The sequence below is a fragment of the Xyrauchen texanus genome, chromosome 43 (genome assembly GCF_025860055.1).
Source record: "Xyrauchen texanus isolate HMW12.3.18 chromosome 43, RBS_HiC_50CHRs, whole genome shotgun sequence".
NCBI classification, from domain to species: Eukaryota; Metazoa; Chordata; class Actinopteri; order Cypriniformes; family Catostomidae; genus Xyrauchen; species Xyrauchen texanus.
Window position 1 is genome coordinate 25693701 of NC_068318.1, and position 25223 is coordinate 25718923.

General features: G+C 38.1%; 1 protein-coding gene across 3 annotated transcripts in view; it reads left to right on the plus strand.

Annotated features, from left to right (window-relative positions):
* The window catches only part of LOC127636126 (RNA-binding protein Musashi homolog 2-like), a 242305-nt gene that overhangs the window by 78633 nt on the left and 138449 nt on the right, over nt 1–25223 (plus strand). For all 3 annotated transcript variants that reach the window (XM_052116534.1, XM_052116536.1, XM_052116535.1), the window contains one exon: nt 7546–7638. In XM_052116534.1, the coding sequence (XP_051972494.1) occupies nt 7546–7638 (93 nt within the window). The remainder of the gene's footprint in view (nt 1–7545; nt 7639–25223) is intronic.

Genomic DNA, 25223 nt, shown 5'->3' on the forward strand with positions numbered 1-25223 from the left:
CAGTGACATTTATTAATGCGAAGGAGGCCTGCAGTTCCTTGGATGTTGTCCTTGGCTCTTTTGTGACTTCCTGGAGGAATCTTCACTGTGCTCTTGGAGGAATTTTGACAACTTCTGGTAAGGTTCACTACTGTGCCAAGTTTTCTCCATTTGGAGATAATGGCTCTAATTGTGGTTCTTTGGAGTCCTAGAGCCTTTGAAATAGCTTTGTAACCCTTCCCAGACTGATGTATTTCAAACAACTTTTTCCTCATAATTTCTGGAATTTCTTTTGACCTTGGCATAATGTGCTACTGGGTGAGACCTTTTAGCCAAGTTCATGCTGCTGAAAAAGTTCTGTTTATTTTATCTATTCCTTTTTTGATTGAACGGAGCTGGCAGTAGTCAGGCCTGGGTGAACCCCATTATGAATGCGGTTTCATAGATTTTGCTTTTATTTTGTAAATTAGAGAAAAAAATACTTTTTCATACAGGCCAAATAGGTATTGGATAACTTTTTTACTTCAATAAATGACATTATAATTTAAAAACTGTATTTTGTGTTCACTCTGATTGCCTTATGTTTGAATTTTGGAAACAATTTAGTATGAGATATACACAAAAAGAAAAGAAATCAGGATGGGGCGAATGCATTTCACAGTACTGTATGTTGATGTTTTAATGGTTGTGACTAGTGTTGCCATGGTACCAAAATGTCAGCAGTCGATACGACACCAGAGAAAGTTCCCAAATCTCGATACCAATTGTAATACCACAGCAAAAATATGCTAATATGGTAATGTGCCTGCCCTCTACCTTGCGAGTAAACCTTTCGCATATGTGAATAAATTTCACACTATTCGACAAAAATACATCTGTTATTTACCACTGGCTAGTAAATATTCAGATATTATATGCCAGAGATTGAGTTATGTTGTGAGAACTTAAGCAGAACAATCGTTTTACTGAATAAGAAGCTGGCAAATAGCTGGAGTCCGCCTTTTAATTACTGCATGTTGCACCTTATTTGGCTGCAGTGGGTCATGAGGTGTCGTTCATCATTCTGTCACCATTGCTTTAGTTTAGCCATGATATGCCATAATTAAATAATATTCCATTTAATGACATCAACTCTTTTGGTAAAATTTTTCACAGCATTCTCAGTTTTAGCGAATATCTAAAAGTGTTTCAAAACTCAAGAGCTTGTAGATTTGAATCTGAGAACTTGTTCAATAAATATTCGTACAAGCAAGTCAATACACTTTTTACAAGTAAAGTTTTTTTTGTTTTGATCCATGTAAGGGGTGTCCAAAGATGATACACGCAATCCATTTTCATTTCATGTCTCTTTTAATAACCTTTCTGTTATTTACTGTCAGTTTGTGATCAAAAAGTAAAAAATCAACATTAATTCTAATCATTGATTGCATGGATGAGGGAAAAACCACTGTGCAACTTCTTTTTCAGAGCTGCCGGTTCTCTAAAGAGAGAGTACCATTTTAGTGCTTGTTACCAAAACTAAATGTAGTTTGCACCAACTATAAATGCTGTAACTTAATTATATAAACATATAGTCTACATGTGCTGTGCACTTCACCATGGATAAGTGCTCTGCTTTATCTCATTCTATGCAAATGATTCTCAATGTCTGTGAAGTTTCTAGTGGATGAGAGGTCAGCTTCACACATTTATTTTAAGCATGCAGCTCATGCAGACTAAGATTGCGGTTTACTAATCACACTAGGACATATCACGGTTTTAATTTGATTAATTGTCAATCTTGGTGTAAAAGGAGTAACAGAGAACATGCTCAAATAAGTGTGTGAGCATTGAAAGCAGTTTTGTGTCAGTCAGACAACGTGCAGTATCGAATTAAGTCTGTGCTCTGTACTACTGGTACTGCAGAAGCACTGGTGTCATGACAAAATTATTTATTTTAGTATGGACTTGGACACAAAGTACTTGTACTTTTGATATCACTAGTGGTGTCCTCATAATTATGAGAAATTACCTGTTATTGCAGTGGAGACAGTGATCTTCTGGGAAACTGAGAGAGGTCATTTAATCTCTGAGCGTGTCCTCTTTCATGCTGTTGTTTTCTCCTTCAGTGTTACTGCTCTAAGACACCAGCAGGTGTGTGAGCAGATCGGTACGAAAGTTATTTGTCTCTTCTGTTTCTCTAGCTCCTCCCTGGAGCCCTTCGTCAGTACTCCTGTCTGTTTGAGCTGGGCTGGGAATACATCTTCATAACTCAGATCCCATTTTAATGAGTGACACAAGCAAATTCTGCACAAATAAAGAGAGAATCATATTAGCAAAAAGGCTCACATTCTTCCTTCCTCGCTGTCTGTTTACCATGCTGTATCTCTCTCTCTCTCTCTCTCTCTCTCTCTCTCTGAGGACAGAAGTGTTCCTCTTTTCCAGGAGGACTGAGACAGTCGTATTGAGTTGTCACCATGGAGAAAGCAAGAGTGAAAATAATTGCGTTGTTGCAGTGCTTGTAGAATTCCCATCAGCCCTCTGGGCAGGCCTGTCACACAACATAAAGTGTTGGCTAAAAACGTAAGCATCTACCGACAGGGCAGCAGCAGTGGCGGCAGGTTGGGAAACGCCTCTTGCATAGAGCAGAGTTGTCACAGCAAGTAGATGAAATGGCTGCTGGTAGTGCAGGAACTGAGTCAGCTGTTGTTTCCCTTAGTGAGATCAGTGCTGATAAAACAGGGATGTTGGTTAATATCCAGGCAGAATGATGGAGTTAGACACAACTTTGATGACCCCAAAAAGCCTTCTGGCTGCCGGGCGGATATACTCTGCTTTTTGGGTCTGATTTGCGCCCGCTAAATTTGATTTGTATCGGAAGTGAGTGTCATATACAAGCTTGTGGCGCTGATGCAAATATACATGTAGATGGACAGACAGTCACCTCTCTGCTTCACACCCATGTGAGTGAACTTTTAACTTTTAGTTCACTCTTGATTTGTGTGTTGGGTTGTGGATGTGCTTATTCAGTGAAAGAAGACCTACAGTATATTTATTGTTATAATGTTCTTTCTCTTTGTTCCTTTCTCACTCTATTGATTCTATTAATGTGTCTGACTCTGTATATATTCTTGGAAGGGATGTATATTAGAGGTTTCACAACTAGTTGAGCCCATTAGTCCATTCGAATTCAACTAGTCGTGATGGCATTTCACTCCCAAATCATTGCACATCCCCCACCAGGTTTCCAAGAATTTCTGTGCAAGTCTAAGCATTGTGTCTGGTTCATTGTCTGGTTGCTGGTCTTGTTTTACTGGTTGGCCTTTTGTCATGAAATCACTCTCTTTTTGATTCTGTTCCTTTTTCTCTGTCTCCTCATTCTTGTGTCTCTATCTTCTCTTGCACTTTAGCTCTTCGCTCATGTCACTTTTCCCTGGGTGCTGTAAATATCGTTCCTATTTACTCTGATAAGGAATTAATTGAGGTTTTAAAGCACCCCCTCCTTCCCCTCCACGTCTCTTAATTGTGTTTTGAGAGGAAAAGGAAGGATTTTCTTTCTTTGTTATTGTTTTTAAGTGCGACTGGAGCTGAAAAGCATCTGGATGTGTGTCAGAGCAGAAGTAAACATGTCAGGGGTTTAACTGAATGGAAGGCTGCGCTAATGGTGCCAAACGTGTGTGTGTGTGTGTGTGTGTGTGTGTGTGCGTGCGTGTGCGTGTGTGATATAAGTGAAAGTGTTTGCAACAGCATTATTGGAAGTGAACTCTCGTGGAGGTATGTCTGTTTTGACGGGAATCACTGTTGCACTAAAGCTTTCATTAATAGTTCATTTAGCAAGGAAGTAGATAGTTTAGCGACTTCAAAAATGAAGTCACTGACCACATTTACATGCACTTAAGAAAGATGCTTATTCCAGGCAGTGACGTGCGGTGATGTCTTAAAGAGGCTAGGCACTGAGTTATGAAAGCCAGATTACCTGATTTATTGTTTAAGCTAATAATACGTAATAACAGTAAACGTTACGCACAAGTGCGGCATATCAAGAAATGTACAAATCAGGATGTATATCGTGTACACTCTCTCTCTCTCTCTCTCTCTCTCTCTCTCTCTCACACACACAAGCGCGTAAACAGTGAACGTTACGCACAAGTGCGGCATATCAAGAAATGTACAAATCAGGATGTATATCGTGTATTCTCTCTCTCTCTCTCTCTCTCACACACACACACACAAGCGCGTAAACAGTGAACGTTACGCATTTATCAGATCCTTCAAATCCTCACGGTTTTCCTTTACTTTTTCATTGTGGTAGGTTATATTCAGCTTCCTTTGCTCATCAAGTGCAAGGTTGATCCGAGATTTTCCAAAGGTTTTCAGTGTAATTTGACACTGGATGTGAGCTGACGACTTTTCATGCTTGGTTAAAGCTGCTGGCAGGTTGTTCAAATCACAATATCCCGCTGAAGTCCAAACAGTCTGACAGGTTGAAAAAAGCAGGCAGGGATAGCAGTACAGCCGCTGATTGTTAGAACAGCCACATAGCCAATCTTTTCTTACATACCAATCAGTTTGAAATGATCGGATAATTTTTGGGCCCTTTTGCTGTGCTAGTCCATCTAAGGCTGGCGTAGACCTCCCTCTTGCAATTAACGCATATTTGGTTATAAAATTTCCTAATTCCGTGATTACGGCCGGTGTGCTGTCATTTTGAATTTGGCGGGGATTAGGCATGTACGCTAGCTGTGGTGTAATGACGTTAGCTACGCAAATGTCCAGGAATATCTCGATTTTAATTGGTCCATGTCTGATACGTAACGGAGATGATTACGGGCATAACATATTTACGTCAAAAGGCACAGCAGATTTGTGCTTTTTGCCGTACATGTTAAAGAATACAGGATCGAAGTGCGCATGCGCAACATGGGTTTTCCGCTTGTCGTCTGCAATGAATGGACCGTAAAAGCACTGCTTATTCTACCATTTGTTTTTAGTTGATTATGCGTAACTGCTACATTTGTCATCATAACGTCTAAACAATTGGAATAACACACATATTGCATATATAAATCACAAGAATAAAAAGTAAAAATACAAATACAAGTTTATTATTTAATAAACATTTTATTTTTGAATTTTGGCAGGGTAGGCAGTGCCTAGTTTGCCTACCCAGACCGCACGTCAGTGATTCCAGGATTTTAGCAAAAAGCAGCGTTCTGAAACGTCATGTAAACTAGAACGCTGGAACGCTAAGCGGATAACCTCAGCTTTTGGTTCCTTTGTAACTTTCAGGGCATGTTAGTAGCCAAAGCAAATTACTTTCTGAACATAACCTCCTCCAGAGTAGGTTATGTTCCAGAGTTAGTTTACTTCAGGTAGATTCAGAGGATGTCAGCGCATGTGTGCCTTTTTTAATAGCTTTCACAGTGGGCATGGAAGTTCAGATTATGCACAATATTATAGTTTTAAAGCAATTATTACAGAAAACTGCATCTTTAGTTTGTCACAAATCTTCTTTACTCTGACATTTCCAGTCTCACACACCACAGATTTGCATTCAAAAGTGAGTAATTAAAAGAGTAATATTTTTAACATAGAACACATTGGAAAGGCCTCTACACTCTTCACTGTAAAGACAGGGCTTTATGTATTTATGTTTAGCCCTTCTAATAAATCATTTTTATTCTTTAAATGTAATAGAATAAAATGATTATAGCACCCACATTCTATTTACAGTTCCTTCAGCCAATGAATATTAAGGTTATTTATAAAAATGACATTCAATAGTATCAATATGCAGGTAATATCTGCCAATTAAAAGCTTAAGCAACAAATCAGTCATTCTTCTTCACAAACTAGATATGTGATAATTTCATGAACCACAGATATAGCAGATTGTATTTCTTATCACTTTAATTCATGTACTGAATTATTTCCAGACTTGTACTCATTGTTCATTGTACTCTGTTATCTGAAATATAAATGAACATGCTGTTATTTAGTCACCCTCCTTTAGCTGGTGGGCAAGTGATTCAATGAAAAGATGCATCTTTTTCTGTGATCAGGCTCCTCTACACCATCAGAAGATTTACATGGTCCTTCTCTAAATTACATTTTTATTCTGCCTTTCAGTAGGGATCTTTTACAGCTTCCTGTTAACAAGGAAGAGATTAGTTACTGTTCCCTAGTTACTGTTCCCTAATGCTGAGATCATGAACACCTCTAATGTATAATGGACCCTCCTCTACATGATAATGCCCAGTCATGGCCTTTTAGGGGACAAGACAACTAGCTTGTTTTAATACCACACTAAATAATAAAATAAAATAATGGACATATAACTCCTATCATTGTCCACATCAGATCTTCATCTTATAATGCATATGAATATTCATGTGTGGCCTACTGAAAAACATTACATTTTAAATCCATGGAAAATTATGACAATTGTGGGAGATCCTACAAATGACATAGGGTCTATTAATACAATGACACTATCAGTGGGAAATGGAAGATGATATGATAATTAAAAGTATGTTTTCAGAAACCCCAATGTTAAACTGGGTACATCAAATGCTACTCAAAATAAATGAAGTACATAAAATTAGCATGCATATTACAAGCTAAATACTAGTAAAAGATTAAGATTCAACTTTATTGGCATTGTGCAGAGTACAGGTACAGAGCCAATGAAATGCAGTTGTTTTCACATATCCCAACTAAGCTGGGGTCAGAGCGCAGTGTCAGCCATGAAACAGCGCCCCTGGAGCAGATGGGGTCAAGGGCCTTGCTCAAGGGCCCAACAGTGGTATCTTGATGGTGTTGGGGCTTGAACCCACAACCTTTTGGTCAGTAACCCAGAGCCTTAACCACTGAGCCACCATGGCTGCTTTTTTTAATTAACCTTAAAATAAAAATATAATAAACCCAAATCTATAGCTAAAATACCTACATTGTTATTATAAAACCAAAAGAATATGAATGTTAATACCTATTATGTAGTCCAATGCAAACAAATAAAATAACCTAGTCAACCTATTAAACATTAATGTAGGCGAATGGTCTAATATTAATGTTGAATTAAAGTTTTAAAAGTACGGTAAAACTTTATAGTTTAAAATGTCATGCATTAATTCAGTATACATAAAAAGGTCCTTTTTAGCGTCTGTTTCCATGGTGACTCCTGAAATCGACGCTCCATTGACAATGAATTTTTGTAATCAAAATGTGCTCGCATTAACTCTGGGTTACCAATAGGAGGTTGATTAAACTAACTCCTCACAGGTGTTCTGGAACCGGAATACCACAATAAGGCAATGTTTGGGTTAATCAACCAAGAGTTCAGGGTTTATGTCTTAGGTAGGTTAACCTTGCTTTCTGGGATACCCCTCAGGTATGTGTACACATACATAATTGTTATTTTTCTATGTTTGTTTTTTCTTTCTTTTTATTTACCTAGATACCCATCAAATGAATGGACATGATGAAGTGATTGGATCATTCAGTAGTCTGACTATTGATCAGCTGGGTCTTAAGGTGTAATGATTTGCAAATTTTTTCTCTCTCTTTCTTGTGTCTTTTTCTCACCAGATGGTCACAAGAACAAAGAAAATATTTGTGGGTGGATTAGCAGCGAGCACAGTTGTTGAAGACGTGAAACAGTATTTTGAACAGTTTGGAAAGGTAAGACCTGCACATCTCTCCCAGCCTGAGGTCCCAGTATGGGCATTTTCAAATCTCCATGCCTAGATGAACACATAAAGACATACACACACTCATGTCTACTCCGGATTTTATTTTTACAGTGCTGGAAATGAGGGCACAGATGTGTGCAGATGGTGTGGTTGATTCAAACTGTTGCTCTGCTGCAGTGGTGTTTTTGGTAATGTTGAAACTTACAAAATGTAACATTTACTGCCAAGTAGCTGACATTGATTTAAACACTTCTGCAGCCACCAAGGAAAATATATGTAAAAGGGATTGGGTGAGGCTGTGGATGTTACTGGATTGGGTGGGGTTTAAAGGGTTAGTTCACCCAAAAATGAAAATTATCCCATAATTTACTCACCCTCAAGCCATCCTAGGTGTACATGACTTTCTTCTTTCAGCCAAACACAATCGGAGTTCCTGGCTCTTCCAATATCCTGGCTCTTCCAAGCGTGAATGGTACATTCGATTTTGAAGCCCAAAAAAGCGCATCCATCCATCAAAGAAGTAATCCATACGGCTCCAGGTGATTAATAAAGGCCTTCTGAAGTGAAGCGATGCATTTTTGTAAGAATAATATCCATATTTATAACTTTCTTAACTATAATCACTGGCTTCCGGTAACGTCCGTCCACGCATTCACAAGAGAGTCGAGTTCCGGCGTATGATGTAGGCATAATGTAAACTCTGGTTAGAAGTGACAAATGCTGAAGCGCACATTGTTAACAGCAAAGGAAAACGGCGAAAAGAAGTGAGTTGTTTTAGCTATACTGTAGATTTGTATAAGTCTTAATATGGTGCATTCATGCATCTATCCATTCATTCCATTCATCCATTCATGGCAGCAAACACTCTCAGCCTCTGTTGGCATTACCTCGCATTTCCTGCAAACAAATAGTGCCGGGCAAAAAACTCAATCTCCTCTTCTCTTATATCGAAATCCTGTGACATTTTTCTTTAAAAATCCACATTGTTGTCTTCTAATTTGTGACCGGTGTTTTGTTTTGCTCTATTCACTTCTCACCGGAGTTTACGCTATTCCTGTGTCATACGCCGGAACTTGACTCTCTTGTGAACGTGCGTACGGCCGTTACAGAAGCCAGTGATTATAATTTAGAAAGTTATAAATATGGATATTTCTCTTACAAAAGCGCATCCCTTCACTTCAGAAGGCCTTTATTAACCCCCTGGAGCTGTATGGATTACTTTTTTGATGGATGGATGTGCTTTTTTGGGCTTCAAAATCTAAGGTACCATTCACTCCCATTATAAAGCTTGGAAGAGCCAGGATATTTTTTTATATAACTCCGATTGTGTTTGCCTGAAAGAAGAAAGTCATATACACCTAGGATGGCTTGAGGGTGAGTAAATTATTGGATAATTTTCATTTTTGTGTAAACTAACCCTTTAAGGTAAAGATGGGTTAAGGCCAGGGGAGGAGCATGAAAGGGTAGTGTAAAGGCTGGATATGGAGCTAGATTGGATGCATTGAGAGCTGGGGATAAAATTGGATTGGGTGGAGTTTAGGAGGTGGGGATGCAACTGGATTAGATGTGTATGGGGCTGGATTGTGTGGGGTTTGTGGGGGGTGGCTGGATTAGGTGGTGATAGTGTTATCAGTGAGTCTGGAATTGGTGAGGTTAGGTAAGGTGGTAGGAGATGGATTGGGTTGGGTTAGTTGTGGTGGTGGGACTGGATTTGGTGGGGTTAGCGATGAGGGTGGAGTTGGACTGGAGTATTATACACATATTGATGGCATAGTTATGGACATTTGGGACTGTATTGGATAGGGTTAGGTATTGTAGTGGGGCCTGATTGGTTGGGGTTAGCAAAAAGGCAGAGATTGACTTGATTGTTATACGGATATTTGACTGCATAATTATGGAAATTTCAGTTCTGGATAAAAGACTGCATACTGTTGCTATTACCTGACTGCTTATATAAATAAAAATGAATCAGAGATTAAATATTCCCCAAATTGGCCGCAATCATCGAGGCTCAGCAGGATTTGATTGACTTGATTATATGAGATGAAGCTTTCTAGCTTCTTGTGGCTCGTCTTTTTATCTTCTCATGGAAAATTTTAAGAGCACAAACAAATCAGTGTGATTGAGCATGTCATCTGAAATCAGAGCCTCTCTTTACCTCCTCTGTTCTCTCTCTCCCTCTCTTGCTCCATTTCTTTCTTTCTCTCTCTCTCTCTCTCTCTCTCTCTCTCTCTCTCTCTGAGGCTGTGTGTCAGGTGGATTTATATTTTTATTAAGTAAAAATACCCTTCCGCTGCACTCTGCCATTATCTCTGTCTGTGCTGCATTGAGACTCCCTCAAACGGTAACCCAATCCTTTAGACTTGTCTGCAGAGAAAGAGAGACAAACATAGAGAGAGTGAGAGAGCATGCGGTCAGGCCGTTTAAATGTCTGGATTGGATATGTTTGGAATTTCTTAGTACAAGGCCTTAGTGTGTGTGTGTAAGTGTGTGTGTGTATCTGTGTGTCTGCATGTCTGTGTGTCCGTGTGTGTGTGTAGCTCTTGTTAAGGTGAAATTGTCTTTGCATGGATGTCTTTGTTTGTATCTGTGTGTTTTGAGTAGTTGTGTCGGTTGGTTAAGAACTGAGAAGAGGAAACAGGTGGTGATTTTACACAAATCACATTTTCCTACCTCTTTCAGATAAAACACACACACACACTCACACACAGAGTTGTGCAGTTGGTTATTTAGGCTGTTGGAGCAAAACTGATGTTGCAGTGTGTATGTCTTTTGCTTTTCTGTGTCTTTGATATTTGTGCAAAGTCATATAACTGGCTGAAACATCACATTTCATTGACTGAATGATCAACAAGGTAAAAATTTTTAGAACATGTTGACTTCTATCCCTCAAAGCATCATTTCTTTTTTCAGTTCAAATTAAACATAATGTGTACTGTGAGTTATATTGGTCTGCTCTAAATGGTTTGGTACATTTGGCCCAGTCTGAAGGAGTGGATGTTCAGACTTTGTACAGGAGAGATGAAAGCAGCTCAGGGCTCCAGACTGTGACTAAAATGGTCACAAATGCGACCAAAAATAATTGATAAAAGAATAATTTTAAATCTAGTCGCCATTGGCTTGTGTGTTCGTATGCGGTTTCGTGAGTTTTCTAAATACATCTTTAGAGCACACACTAGTGTGTCTCGTGCTGCTTTTCACCCATTCTGTTTCTGAACCACTTGACATGACTTGACTTGATGAGCTCGCTGCACCGCATGCAGCAACAAACACAGCAAGAAAGAGTAATGAACAAATGACTCTTTTGAACCAGGTCTTTTTCATGAATCACCCGAAAAGAATAGGGTTTGAACTGTGGAGCTCAGGTTAGCAGTTTGAATACTATTCACCACTTGGAGTGTAGAAATTTCAAAATAAGTGTCCCATGTGTATTTTGGGCTTCTTTATAATTAAAAGTCCCATATTGTGACCACATTATTTATTAGCATTGGAGTAGCATAATAAACTGCATCTGCAATTTAATTCAATTGGCACTCTTGTAGTCTCTGTGTAAAAATCGTATATATTTACTCACAGACTACTATATGCTTACAATACTTTATTTAATTATCTGTAATGTAGATTCTGAAGAGCAGTACTAAATAAAAACATATATTTTATCTCATATATTTACATAAATTATGAAAGGGTTGTGAATATTTATGAGACAATAGGAAATGCACACTTATCTTCTCAACTATATACTGTTTATTAAATCTTTGATGAATGGGTTATCATCTGTCTTTTCTTCTGCTTTCTAGCTTGTTTCTGAACAGCAATATAAATCGAGCAATTATGTGATTTGGCTACTAACAACAGCCATTTGGCTCCCTAATGTTTCAGTTTAGGAGCCAATGGCTCCTAAGCCATTTTTTTAGTCTGGAGCCCTACAGTTGTCTTTGAGTAGAAAACACACATTTTCTTCACTCAGATGTGTGATCAGACAGAGAAAAGAACATACATGAGTGCATAATAGAGAGTTCACGCAAGTGCAGCTCTGAACATCACTTCGAAACATAGCTGCACTGCTGAGAAGGACTCCCTTCAGAGATGAGAGAGAGAGACAATCTGAGAGAGTGAGAGAGACTGCTGCCACCTCAGGGTGCTTGTATTCTTCTTCTTAGAGGAAACAGAGAATGAAAAATAAATGTTTTTCAGAAGGAGATATAGATGTTGAGGTTAGAGACAGGAAATGTGTTTTCTAATATCATGGCAGATGCTTTGTACATTTAATTTTTGTTAATAGCAGGCCAGTAATTAAAAAAAGCTAATTACTACTTCTGTTTGTGTGGCATCTGAATATGTGTATCCGTTCATTCAGTGGAATGAATGCATAATAATAACTTAAGACAAATGGATATAATGACCATTAGCAGATGTTCACTGTCCCCAGCTACCACCAAAATGACTTACAAACTAAATTTTTAACAGTGAACTACAGGACAAATTCAGGAGAGTTACAATTTTAAAGATTTATTTGTATGGTTGAGGTCTAAAAAGATGGATAAACATGCAAGCCAATGCTTAAGATCCTCATATTCTTTGGTTTGGAGGGGTGTCATTTTATTTGCATATCACGAGTTGCAGGGCAGCACTGATGTCTGGCATTGGAGAGCTTTAATTTTGCTTCAGGTACAGGTGCAAGTTTTTATTAGTGGTTGACCGATATATCGCAGAGTCTGATAAACTGGACGATATTCAGAATTTATTTTAATATCAGCATCGGCCGATAAATTGGCCATTTGTTTCTTAAGGCCGGGATGGTGCAGAGAATCATGTGCTTGCATGTGAAGGAGCCGTCTGAGGCATGTATATGACTAATCACAGTTTTGTTGTTATGTGCCATTATGTTACCACAATAATAGCACTGTGCAACACAGTCTCATTTAAATGGTCCAAATATCATGGCCGTGACAGATGCGTATGAGATCATAATGTTAAAGTGTTTACGTGTTTCACTCTCCCTCTCTCACCTCAAATGTTCCCTGTTACTTTTAACTGTCTTGTCTAATGATACAAAGGTAAAGACAAAGACTCTGTTTGGACAGGATTTCAAGCGGCTCTCTCCTACGGGCGCTCAGAGTGTCAGGGTTTCTAGACAGACATGAGACGGTGTCCCTCTCTCAGATCTCTGACATTTAGAAGAGCTTTCAGGAGGACCTATCTACTCATCACCTGTATTCTTGTGTGTGCAGAGGGACTAAAGGACCAGACCCCAATCTGCTGCATTAGACAGATTAAGTCAACCCTATTCAAACAGATGTTTTTGTAAAATTTGATTCTTCAGTAAAATACTGATCCTAAAATAGGGACAGTGATACAGCAGAAATCTATAATACACAGTGGTAGCTCTCTGGCCCATGTGTTTGTTGAGGAGCAGTCACTACCAAGATGTATCTTTGAGAATTGTGATGACTGGCCTGTGACTGACAGCAGCTCTCCAACCAAAACCAGACACAAATTTCAAGTAACTATTTATACCTATTGTGCTTCAGCTAGTGGTACAAAGTTGGGTTTTTGTTGTGTAGACAAATCAAATAAAACAGTTTGCATGGAATAATTATTGTTTTAAAAATAGCAAGGCTCAGCCTTAACTCTTCTCCGGGACAAGTGGATTTTTGAAGGTGCAAGTGAAAGAGAATTGTACTTGCCCAACCGTACAAGTAGAGTAATTAAAACATCAAGAACAAAAAATAAATCACATTATTATTCTGCTTTTGAAAATAATCTACAAGGCCTGAAATTCGGCCCTTTAAGCTGATAATTAGTAAACCAATCCAAACAGATGAACAAATCAAATAAATAATATTGTCTTTAGGGGTGTCACGATTATGAAATTTGGCTGACGATTAATTGTCTAACATATAATTGCAATTAATTGTCTGTTTTAGGGCTGTGATGATTGTCTCTTTAAGGGCTTTCACAATTAATTGTCATATTTCTTAAGGTTTTTTTTTTCTGCATGAGTGCTTCATACACCTTAAGAAGTCATTTTTACACATTTAACCTGAAATATATAAATTAAATAATAAAATAGGGATATGGGATTTCCTGTAAGGCTTTAAAAGCTTAAGAATGACATGATGTTTTAAATATGAATTATTATGTTTTAAATAACAAAATGTTTCTATATACTAACAATATGTCTTTCTTTTTGGTAAATATTACATTTACATTTTTACAACATTTTTATAAAAAAATGTAAATGATTTATATATATTTAATTATGTATATAATATTTTATTATGTGATTGTGGCAGAGCCTAATACGGGACTGGGCGTGTATGATCACGTTATGCTGCCTTTCATAACGTGGTACATCCCATAAGTCATTATGTAGCACATTTGCAAGAGGGGCAGTAATATCAAAAATGCTTTTTGTAATGCACCAGAAGTACTCCATAATGTTGGCTACATACAGTACTTTAAAAATAATTCCATCAGAATAAAACGAGGTAAGAATTGAGAAAAGTAGCCCACCTCGTGATTAATGTGAAATTTTGTAATTAAAAAAAAAAAATTATGTAATTGTTTTTTGTATTTTACCCCCGCACAACATTATAGGTAATTGCATTGGTATACTTGCAGGTTGGGCATCTGTCAACAGAAAACAGAAATATTTTTCTCTCTGGACAAGTCACTTTTTTACTTGGACAAGTGAATGTCAAATTTACTTGTCTGAAGGACAAGCAAATGACAATGCTTAATGTCAAGCCCTGAAAAGCTTTATATTTCTGCTTTTAAACCCTCTGTAATGCCTTGCCCTATAGACTTCCATTATAAGTCCATTACTGTAAATGCCATTTTTTGTTTCTATAAACCATTTCAAGGATGTAAACTATATAGTAAACGAATTACAATGCTACTGGCCTGGGACCACTTCCAGTATCATTACAGGATCCTTTATATAAGGAGTTAACATATTTCTCAAAGAACATAAAATGTTTACATGAAGTGACTTATGCAGTCGATGCTTAGTGTCTACGTAAGTGAGGCTATGAAATTGCATCGTAGTTTAGATGCTCACAGTTATTTCCTCTGCTGAGAGAACGGGAATATTGAATGAATCCTATTATAATCGATGAAACCGTTCAGTGAAGCTGTCTGCGATACCTGCGGACAAGGTAAAGATTCATTTTTTGGTGTTCCTAATTTGTAAGAAGTTTTGGATAAAAAGAAATTACAATTTAATTTCCATTAGTTTCAGGCATCCAAGGAGCAGCCACCCACCGAACAACATGGTCCAATATTTAATAATGACATTTTTATGACAATCATGTTAACGTTAGGAACGTTAATCGTGTCAAAGACAATATGAATGAAGAGCCTCCTGCTGTTATTTTGAATGAGTTTGACAACTAGTAGGACATGTTCATGGAACAAATGTTCACTTCCTTGAAAGGACAAGTAGTCCCTTAAACAGTCTATTTACAAACTGAGGGACATTCCAAATTGTTGATTTTGGATATTTTCTTGAATCTACTCTAATCCATCTGTCTTTTCAAAGTTAAGGTTTTGCAAAGCTTTGAAAGGTAGAGATGTTTTTTAATTTGTATTATGTTTTTAGAATCGGCTGAAGTGTGGCTGTCTGAACTATTCTGACAGAACTGAAAATTAGTTGTGTTCAGTGAGAGTCTCCGTGTGTGTGTGTGTGTGTGTGTGTGTGTGTGTGTACGCTGACTGTGCAGAAAATATGTCTCAACCTATATGGCTTGTTTGGTCACGTACTTTGGCACATAAACTCACTGCCTCTCCTGAGATGACATCCACCTCTAGGCTGTCCTCTTAAAAGGCAAAGAGTTTTGTCTTTGTTTTCCCTCTTCCTCTGTTCAGTGTGTGTGTGTGTGTGAGAGAGAGAGAGAGAGAGAGAGAGAGAGAGAGAGAGAGAGACCCTGTTTACATCTGATATTAAGATGCATTTTTTAAGTTTGGGGCCAAGGTAGCTCCTAGGTAGTGAGTATTGATGCTGGCCACCACCCCTGGAGTTGCGAGTTCGAATCCAGGGCGTGCTGAGTGACTCCAGCCAGGTCTCCTTAGCAAACAAAAAGGGGCCTTTTGCTAGGGAGGGTAGAGTCACACGGGACAACCTCCTCGTGGTCGCTATAATATGGTTCTCGCTCTTGGTGGGGTGTGTGGCGAGTTGTGTGTGGATGTCGCTCTCAACAAGCCACGTTATAAGATATGCGGATTGATGGTCTCAGACACGGAGAAAACTGAGATTCGTACTCCGCCACCCAGATTGAGATGAGTCACTTCGCCACCACAAGGACTTAAAGCACATTGGGAATCAGGCATTCCAAATTGGGAAGAAAAAGAAAAGATGCATTTTTGGTGATCCGTTCAATTGTAATCAGCGCTTAATACAGAAAAAAATAAAGCACGAGAACTTTGCTGATCTTCTTCAGTATGTCTGATACTTTAGAGAAGCATGAACATCTGCAGCTCTTGTTAATACAGGTAATCCACTAAAATAACGGATAATTCTGCTTGAAATGTAGCGTTTGTGCTTAGATTAAATTTCAACTGCATCTGGGAGAAACAGCATGCCTTTTTCTTTGCGCTTTGTCTTTTCTAACTTTGTTGCGCTTTAATGTCATACATTGCAGTAAAATCCAATCACAAGTGATCATAGGAGAAGCATTTAAGCGAGCAAGTGTGAACATGATGTATCTCACCTGACCACATGATCGGATCACCCGAGATGCATCTTAATACCAGGTGTAAACGGGGTCAAATAGTGAGTGTGTTTATCAGGGGAGAGAGTAAAAGCCAGAGTGGATGAATTAACATCTTGCTCCAGATTAGGAGGATTTTGTCTAAAGACTCTTATTTCCCATACTAGAACACGCTTGTGTTTGTGCTGTCGTGTTTGTATGTATATGCTTTTTTGTGTAAATATCTAGAGTAAACGGAGCCCTTCCCTGTAATATCAGAAAATTTGGGCTGAGACACACACACACACACACACACACACACACACACACACACACACACACACACACACACACACACACACACACACACACACACACATAGTTTAAAGACATTATTAAGTAACATCCTCAGTCTCACAAACCCTTTCACAGTCATTCACGCTTCATCTTTCCTCAGTTATTGGAATAACTATGATGAACAAAGACATTAAAGTAATAGTTCCCCTCTAAAATTAAACGTCTGTCATCATTTTACTCTCCCTAATATTGCTCCAAACCCAATGCAAAAGGGGAAAATGAGAAATATTACTGTAACCATACAGCATATGGTGACTAGGGGCTGTCAAGTTCAAAATTACACCAAATCACTGTAAAAGGATAATAAATATAGTCCAAATTATATTTCAAGTCAGCATTCACTGAAAACTGAATATGTGCATGCCATGCACAAATTAAATTCGAGAGCTATTGCAGAGAGCAATTCAGTGAATAACGAATAACGAATAACTTCTTCACAATATCTCTCTTTGTGCACCATGGGTGAAAGAAAGCATTTCAAATGTAGTAAATCATGACAGAATTAGTTTTGGCTGCACTATTCCTTTAGAAACGTTTGTCAGTAAGCAGGTAAACTGCAATGGTTTCTTATTTAGGCATTTTAAAGAGCTGTCACTAAGTTTTACTTACGATTGAATTATTTGTGCAGTCTCTTGCAGAGAAAATAACATGCATGCTGGTGGGATCTTCTGCCAAGGGGAGACATTTCAGATGGCTTCAATATGTCTGTGGCCCCTGTGACTATGAAAAGGTTTTAATTATGGTGAAGTTTGCGGGTGAGGTTTCATTTCTGTGTCTGAGATGACCTCTGATCCTCTAATGCAGCTTAGATGAAGGCAATCAGGGGAAATAATTTTAACTCTCTCTATTCATAGCCCATACTGAGATGTAATTCATCTAGTTTCATTTTTATTTGTAAGATGGGCCTTTTTTTAAAAAAGCTCATGTTTTCCATAGTTTTTTGTCCACTATAATCTTTTCTGGAAAAACATATTTTTAATGTCTAAACAATGTAAATGGTTGGTATCTTTCTTCATAATCAAAACTTAAATTTGATTTATATTCAGATATTTCAACATTTAGTGATAAATAAGTGTTGTGATATTAAAAATGAAAGTATTATAAATCAATTTGTATATGTTACCTATGTCCTTGTGATGCATTGTAATGATCACATATCTTGGGCCAGGGTTCCCACGGTCATGTAAATACTGGAAATTTCAGGGAATTTTAAGATTGTGATTTTCTGGCCTGGAAAATCCATGGAGAATGATACAATACTAAAAGTAATGGAAAAGTAATGGACATTTCTATAGTGAATATATATTTATCTTGTTTTTCTCATGAGTCCAAAAGGGTGGGAACCCTGTTGTGCACTTCATTTGTGCCCACAACTGCCTGACAACTTGTCCTAACCAGAAGCGATGCGATAAGATTCCAGCAACAAGCAATCTGTCTGTCCATACTAGACACAACACTACACAGCGATATTCATACACTAAAATGATGATGACCAAATCAGAACAGTCAGATGGAACGGTCTGTTTATTGAATGTAACTAATTTCTCACTGAAGCTGCATATGGACATACCTTTACAGTAAACCCTGAGGGAATAAATACAAATGAATGAATTGCATCAAAATTCAGTCTTCTACCAATGTTTATGTTCACGGGGTACTCCTGTTTTGCCAATATCCATGTGACCTCTTTAAGATAATGTTATGAGAAAGATTTTAGATCCATTTGTTGACTTTGTTGCCTGGCGCTACGTCGCAGATATAGACACCATTCCAAAACTAGAATGCCCTTTCGCTTGTCTCGTGTGGCAGCTGGTTAGGAAAAATACAATTTATTGCATGTCACAATGTCACGTCAGGTCTGGTTAGGCCATGGTGTGACAATCGCTCTTGAGATGAATTACACTGAATTAAGCATTTATTTTTAGCTAAACTTTATGTAATACTGAGGCGTAGTGCATTAATTGGTGACTTAATTTCCCTCTTCACTTCCTGTGAAGTTATATATCAATGTACAGTTGTTCCCTCTGCCGTTTACAATGCCTCTTGGACAGAACATTCATGCTCCCTACAATTTGGAATCTTACTAAAGATTGTAGAATACCATGTGAAGTCCAATTCATAGAGATTAGATAGGAGTGACTACTATCACTAGTCCAAAACTAAGATGGTATGCCGTTCTGAGATGGATATGTGTGTGTGGCTTCAATGTGCACTTTTGACATCCACCTACAATATATCTTCCTTTTCTTCTTTATTGTTCCCAAATCGACCCATGCAGTTCTGGGGGCCCGGACCCCTGTTACAGGCTTTTGTGTTGTGGCTGTGAGAGGCTGTCAGAAGAATTCTGGGTAATTGATTTTCGATTGGGAGTGGAGCACAAGGCCAACTCCTGCTGGTCCAGCTACCTGACCACCATAGAGTGTGTATGTGCTTGTGTGTTTGTGTACTTGCAGCCAGTGCCGCTATATCCTCAAAAGTCTTGATGACTCTTTTTAGTTTGTGAATCTGAAAATATGAAAATTGGATATTTGAGAAACACGGTATCTGAAAGCTTTTCTGTCTTCTTTATTTAGACAGAGGGATAAGGCCTGTTTCAACATCTTTAATTAGCACTTCTCCACAAGGTTTTTGTGCTGTAACAGCTGTTCACACAAGCTGGGTCTTTAGTTCACTGATAAAAGCTCTGCAACTACGGGTGCAAAATCATTTTACCATTATTTGGTTTTCTCCATTATTTTTCCAGGCCCTTTTGTTCTGATGCAATCTGTCTCTGCCTCCCTCAAGGGTTAATGTCACTCACAATTGGATCATTTCAGTAATTTTCAGCATTCTGTTCACTGCCTCAATTTGTCGGTTATTCAGATAATCACACTGACAGGATATGCGTGTGTCTTTGTGTGTTAAGAATGTTGGAATGGTCTAGATTGTCTTTGACCTGAAGCAGCTGGTGGCAAGAGAGAAAAACGGAAAGATGGCATCTGACTATTCCTGCTGCTTAAGTGCTAGTGTGACATTTAAAGAACATTTTAACTGTGTGTGTGTATTTTTCTAACATCACAATACTTTAGGGATAAAATGGCTGAGAAATGTCCCCAGAAGTTGGCTTAATCTGGAAAAAACATGTGTTTGAAACAATGAAGTGCATTTTAGTCGCTAAAAGACATGCATAGCACACACATTTTTCTATCATATTAAACAGTTTTTTATCAATACTTTTCATTATTAAATGGATTATAAGCATATTTATAATAAAAATGTATCTTGTTTCTTCTGCAATTATTTTTCCACCGAGCTCATCACAGTGCATTCAGGGATCGACTACATGGGAAAGGATACTTATGAAGAAACCTTATATATAGATATCTTATAAATCTAGATATCTTAGGAGACAGCATAATTAAGATACATACAACATTAACCAGTCATGACCAAATATGCTGATAAACATAAACAAGTGACTGCCCTTCGTTGTCGTTGAAGCAACAATTGACCTCATTCAGATTTTATAGGCAACAACAATGGACGATACGTGACTGAGTGCGAAGGTAGAGAATTAAAAAGTGCAGTACAACCCTCAGCATTTATTATACAATGATTTATTAGCAAGGAGAAGGTGTGGGAAGCAGTAGCTTTGGCAGTTATGTGCAGTAAAAAGTTAATGTTTCAATTTACTGTTATGCGTGTAATGCCATCATGTTGTAAAAATTGTCTACCTAACACGGTTTTGTCAGGTGTTTTAACAAAGAAATGTTGTTATTATTTATTCAATTTTTTACTTATTTAATAATTGATGGGCTGTCGGGCTGGATGGAAACTCAAGGCAGGGACACACAACTGTTTCTCTGACTGAATACAGATGATTGAAGCAGCCTATACTGTATGGGATGGGCGTCTAGGTACCGTAAATTATTTAACATTGCGATGAAAATATGGTCCTACTCATGTAGATACATTTCATGAAGACCAAATGTGTTATACTTACCAATTAATGCCTCTCAAAAAAATTATAATGTAAGAAAATATTTGCTGTAAGAACCCAGTGATAACAGTTTTTTCTGTGCAGAGCCACAGCTCTGTTTCGCATTAGAGATGCAGCAAATGTGAAAGCCAAACGCAACCGCCTGCTCATGCTTCACTCACGCCCCGCTCACAGGGTATGTGTGAATCAGGCGTAACACCTCCTTTTGTGTTTATTAGAACAATGTATGTCTGTAAGGTTTGAAACAACATGAGGTTGAGTAAATGTTGACAACATTTTCCTAAACCTTTTAGCTAAATATTTTTTTGTTTGATGTTTGGGGCATGGGTGCCCATTTTAAGTGTGTGTGGTGATTGAAGTGAATGATTGTTTAAATGGGGAAAGATAATCATTGTTAAAGCTAACAGACTGCTTCATTAACCAGCTTGACCTTAGTATCCACACACACACACACACACACACACACACACACACACACACACACACACACACACACACACACACACACACACACACACACACACAAACACACACACACACACACACACAAACACACACCCACCCCTCTAATGGCATGAACACTCTTCATCCTCGATCTGCACTCTGTGGACAATGTGTGTGTGTGTGTGTGTGTGTGTGTGTGTGTGTGTGTGTGTGTGTTGAGAGGAATGACAGAGAAAAGATTATAAACTCCAGTATGGTTTTTGGTTTGAGCTCCCAGATGACCATGCATACATATGTGAGTGTGTGTGTGTGTGTGTGTGTGTGTGTGTGTGAGAGAGAGAGAGCACTGGTCGGTGTAATTGAAAGGTCTCCAGAGTGAAACTGAGTTTATTCTCAGCTGTGTAAGCTGCTCTAATTGGCCATTGCACTCACAGAGACTCTCACACACCATGAAAATTGGAATAATAGTACAATTTTGCCATGCATATTAAAACATTTGCTTAGTTTCCATCCTTTAGTTTTTATGGTCAGTCACTGTAGGTCACAGCAGTTCAAGAACTGCATACAAGCATTTTTGTCATAATGTTGATTACCACAAAATAATACTTTCGATTCATCCTGTGTGTGTGTGTATATGTATACACACACACACACACACACACACACACACACACGCACACACACACACACACACACACACACACACCAATCAGCCACAACATTAAAACCACCTGCCTAATATTGTGTAGGTCCCCCTCGTGCCGCAAAAACAGCGCCAACCTGAATCTCAGAATAGCATTCTGAGATAATATTCTTCTCACCACAATTGTACAGAGCTGTTATCTCTTACCAGTTTGGCCATTCTCTGTTGACATCTCTCATCAGCAAGGCATTTCCATCTGCAGAACTGTCGCTCACTGGATGTTTTTTGTTTTTGGCACCATTCTGAGTAAATTCTAGAGACTCCCATGAGATCAGCAGTTACAGAAATACTCAAACCAGCCCATCTGGCACCAACAATCATGTCACAGTCCAAATCACAGAGATCACATTTTTCCCCATTCTGATGGTTGATGTGAACATTTACAGAAGCTCCTGACCCGTATCTGAATGATTTTATGCACTGCCCTGCTGCCACACGATTGGCTCATTAAATAATCGCATGGATGACAGTTTTTGCCAGATGGGCTGGTTTGAGAATTTCTGTAACTGCTGATCTCCTGGTATTTTCAGCCACAACAGTCTTTAGAATTTACTCAGAATGGTGCCAAAAACAAAACACATCCAGTGAGAGACAGTTCTGCAGATGGAAACGCGTTGTTCATGAGAGAGAAAAATATACAAATATCTTGGCACAGTAGGTCCTTACAATGCAAGTGGATGGTCATCAGACTTTTGAAGCTCCAACAGACAGTCAGAATAAATGATTCCAGCGGTTAAATTAACGTCTTCTAAAGTGACACGATAACTTTTGGTACGAAAAATATCAATATTTATGTACTATTTAAAGTAATGTGGATGACGTTTGTGCTGACTGTCTGTTGGAGCTTTAAAAGTCTAATCACCATCCACTTGCATTTTAAGGATTTACTGAGCTAACATATTTTCTATTTTTTTTTTTTCAAATGTGTTCTGCTGAAGAATAAAAGTCAAAAGTCACACCTGGGATGGCATGAGGGTGAGTAAATGATGAGAGACTACCCCTTCAAATTTTAGTCTGTTTAGGCTGTTTCGCACCAGACTGCAGATCTGTCAGGAATGACACACTTGGTGTGTCTTAAAACCTAGTGAGCTACCTACCTAGACAGTATTTATGTACCGTAGGTGTGCTGCGTTGGTTGTTTCAAACAGTAGTCAGCAAAACTATACTTTCTAATGAGTTTTCTCATTTTGGCCTAAATCTAAGGCAGCATTGCTAGTATCCTTCACGGGTGAGGGTGTGCTCTTTTGACTTGGGCCAGTAAACAACAGAATGCTAAAAAACTCTCAGAACACCTTAGCAACAGTACAGCAGTGCCCATGTCACCGTCCATAACACCCTATCATTAAGATGGTATTTTGTGCATGGGCAAGCACCACTTACAGTTTCATAATTTACGAGGATTCATTTTCTGAAGGACTGGACGGTCTTTTTGCTTGTTTTGAGACGAGGAATAGAAGTGGCCACATTGATTGATGCAGAATGATTTGACCCCGGCACACACACTGAGGGCAATGCTAACACAGCTACTGGGAGAAAGACAGACAGGGAAGGTGTACCATTAGTCTCCTTGGCATGAATGTTCTTGCAGCCACTTCAGAGGGGACAGGAGGTAGTCGAAAAAAAGGCCAGGAAGACTTGAAGTCAGTGTCCAAAATTAACACTCATTTTTTAAAACAAAAGTAATAAAACTTATAGTACTTATTTATATTATTTATTTAATAATAATATATTTAATAGCAATATATTAATATTTATATATATATACTTTATGATATATGCAAATAAAAAAAACAAAAACAAAGTAAAGCTGTAACTTAAAACAATGATTGAAAATCATTGCTGTAAATAAAACTGAACTGAAACAAAAAATATTAAAGTGTTTTACATTTACATTTACATTTATGCATTTGGCAGACGCTTTTATCCAAAGCGACTTACAGGGACTTATTACAGGGACAATCCCCCTGGAGCAACCTGGAGTTAAGTATAATTATAATAATAATAATTATTATTATTATTACATTTGTATTTATTCATATTCATATATAAACAATTTTCATACAAATATAAAAGCAAAGTTCATGAAAAAACTAAATAAATCTTAAAACACTCACTTAATACAAAAAGGAATTAAAAATAATCGAATAACTATTAAACATTGGTTTGCAGCAGTATTTACATTAAGTTTGTGTATGAGTGTTTGAGTGTGTAGCACTCTGGACAATTGTGACATTTAAACTCATGAACAAATTAATTTAAAGAAAGTGTGTAAATATTATCGCTTCATTCCTTCCTGACACTTCCTCTCATTCCAGGAGACCTTTAGCTATACTGGAAATTCTGTCTATGCCACAGATTTGAAGCTCCTTTAATTAAGGAGTTAATGAGAGGCTGGTAGTTCAGGGCATTCTGATTTCCATTTGTATTAATGATTCTGGTTGCGTTTTATTTATTTATTTTTTTTTACCATTGATCAGTCTAAAATAATCTTTTCTGCTGTGTCCTCTAGCAGGCTGAAAGTGAGGTCATTCATGAGCCTGGTGGTTTGGATTGGTTTGTGTTTATTTGTGATAATATTTATGCTGACAAATAGAATAGAAGATGTGAAGTGTGTAATCAACAGGACATATCAATAAATACATCTTTCTCCATCATCCCTCCATCAGAGCAGAGAGAAGGACAACAGTGGGGTTAGAGAGAGAGAGAGAGAGAGAGAGAGAGAGAGAGTTCATGTGACTTGGAAGTGTTACAATTGGAATACTTTTAAGATGCTCTGAAGGGTGAACTTGATCTTCAGCCTGGTCCTCGTCAGACAGTATCCTCAAAATTGGGCATTGTTTCAGTATGGGGCAGTTCTCCACAATTGACTGCAAATTTGCATTCAGGTCTGACTCAGTTTTGGTATAGAACGCCCACATTTTATCTGGAATAATGCTGCTTGGTGAGCAGCATTGCTCTGATTTGAGAGCATTCCAGCCACATTAAGTTTTACGACCAATGATAAAAAGCCTTGAATTGGGCTGTTTTTCACAGACATGACACCGTTTTCTCTGAGAACAGATGGTTTTGACAGAGAGGATGCCATGAGTGACAATAGAGGAGAGAGAGGGAGAATTGTGGTTTTGGCATTTTCTCTCTCTCGTGTTAGAGAGACATTCTCTCTTTCTCTGAGCACAAACAGTGAAGCTACTGGAACAAAACCTTACAAATGAGAAAAGAAGATTAATTAAAGAATAGATAGAGAAAAGACAGTGTTTTGGCGGAGTGCCTGGGAAAAGCTGCTCAAAGTTTGTTGTCATTAAGAGGGCAAGGGCAACTGGGAGCAGAATCTTTCATTCTTTAAGTGGCTAATTAAAATTCGGCACTGGCTCTTTTGTATTTCCACCATCCTTTGTGTC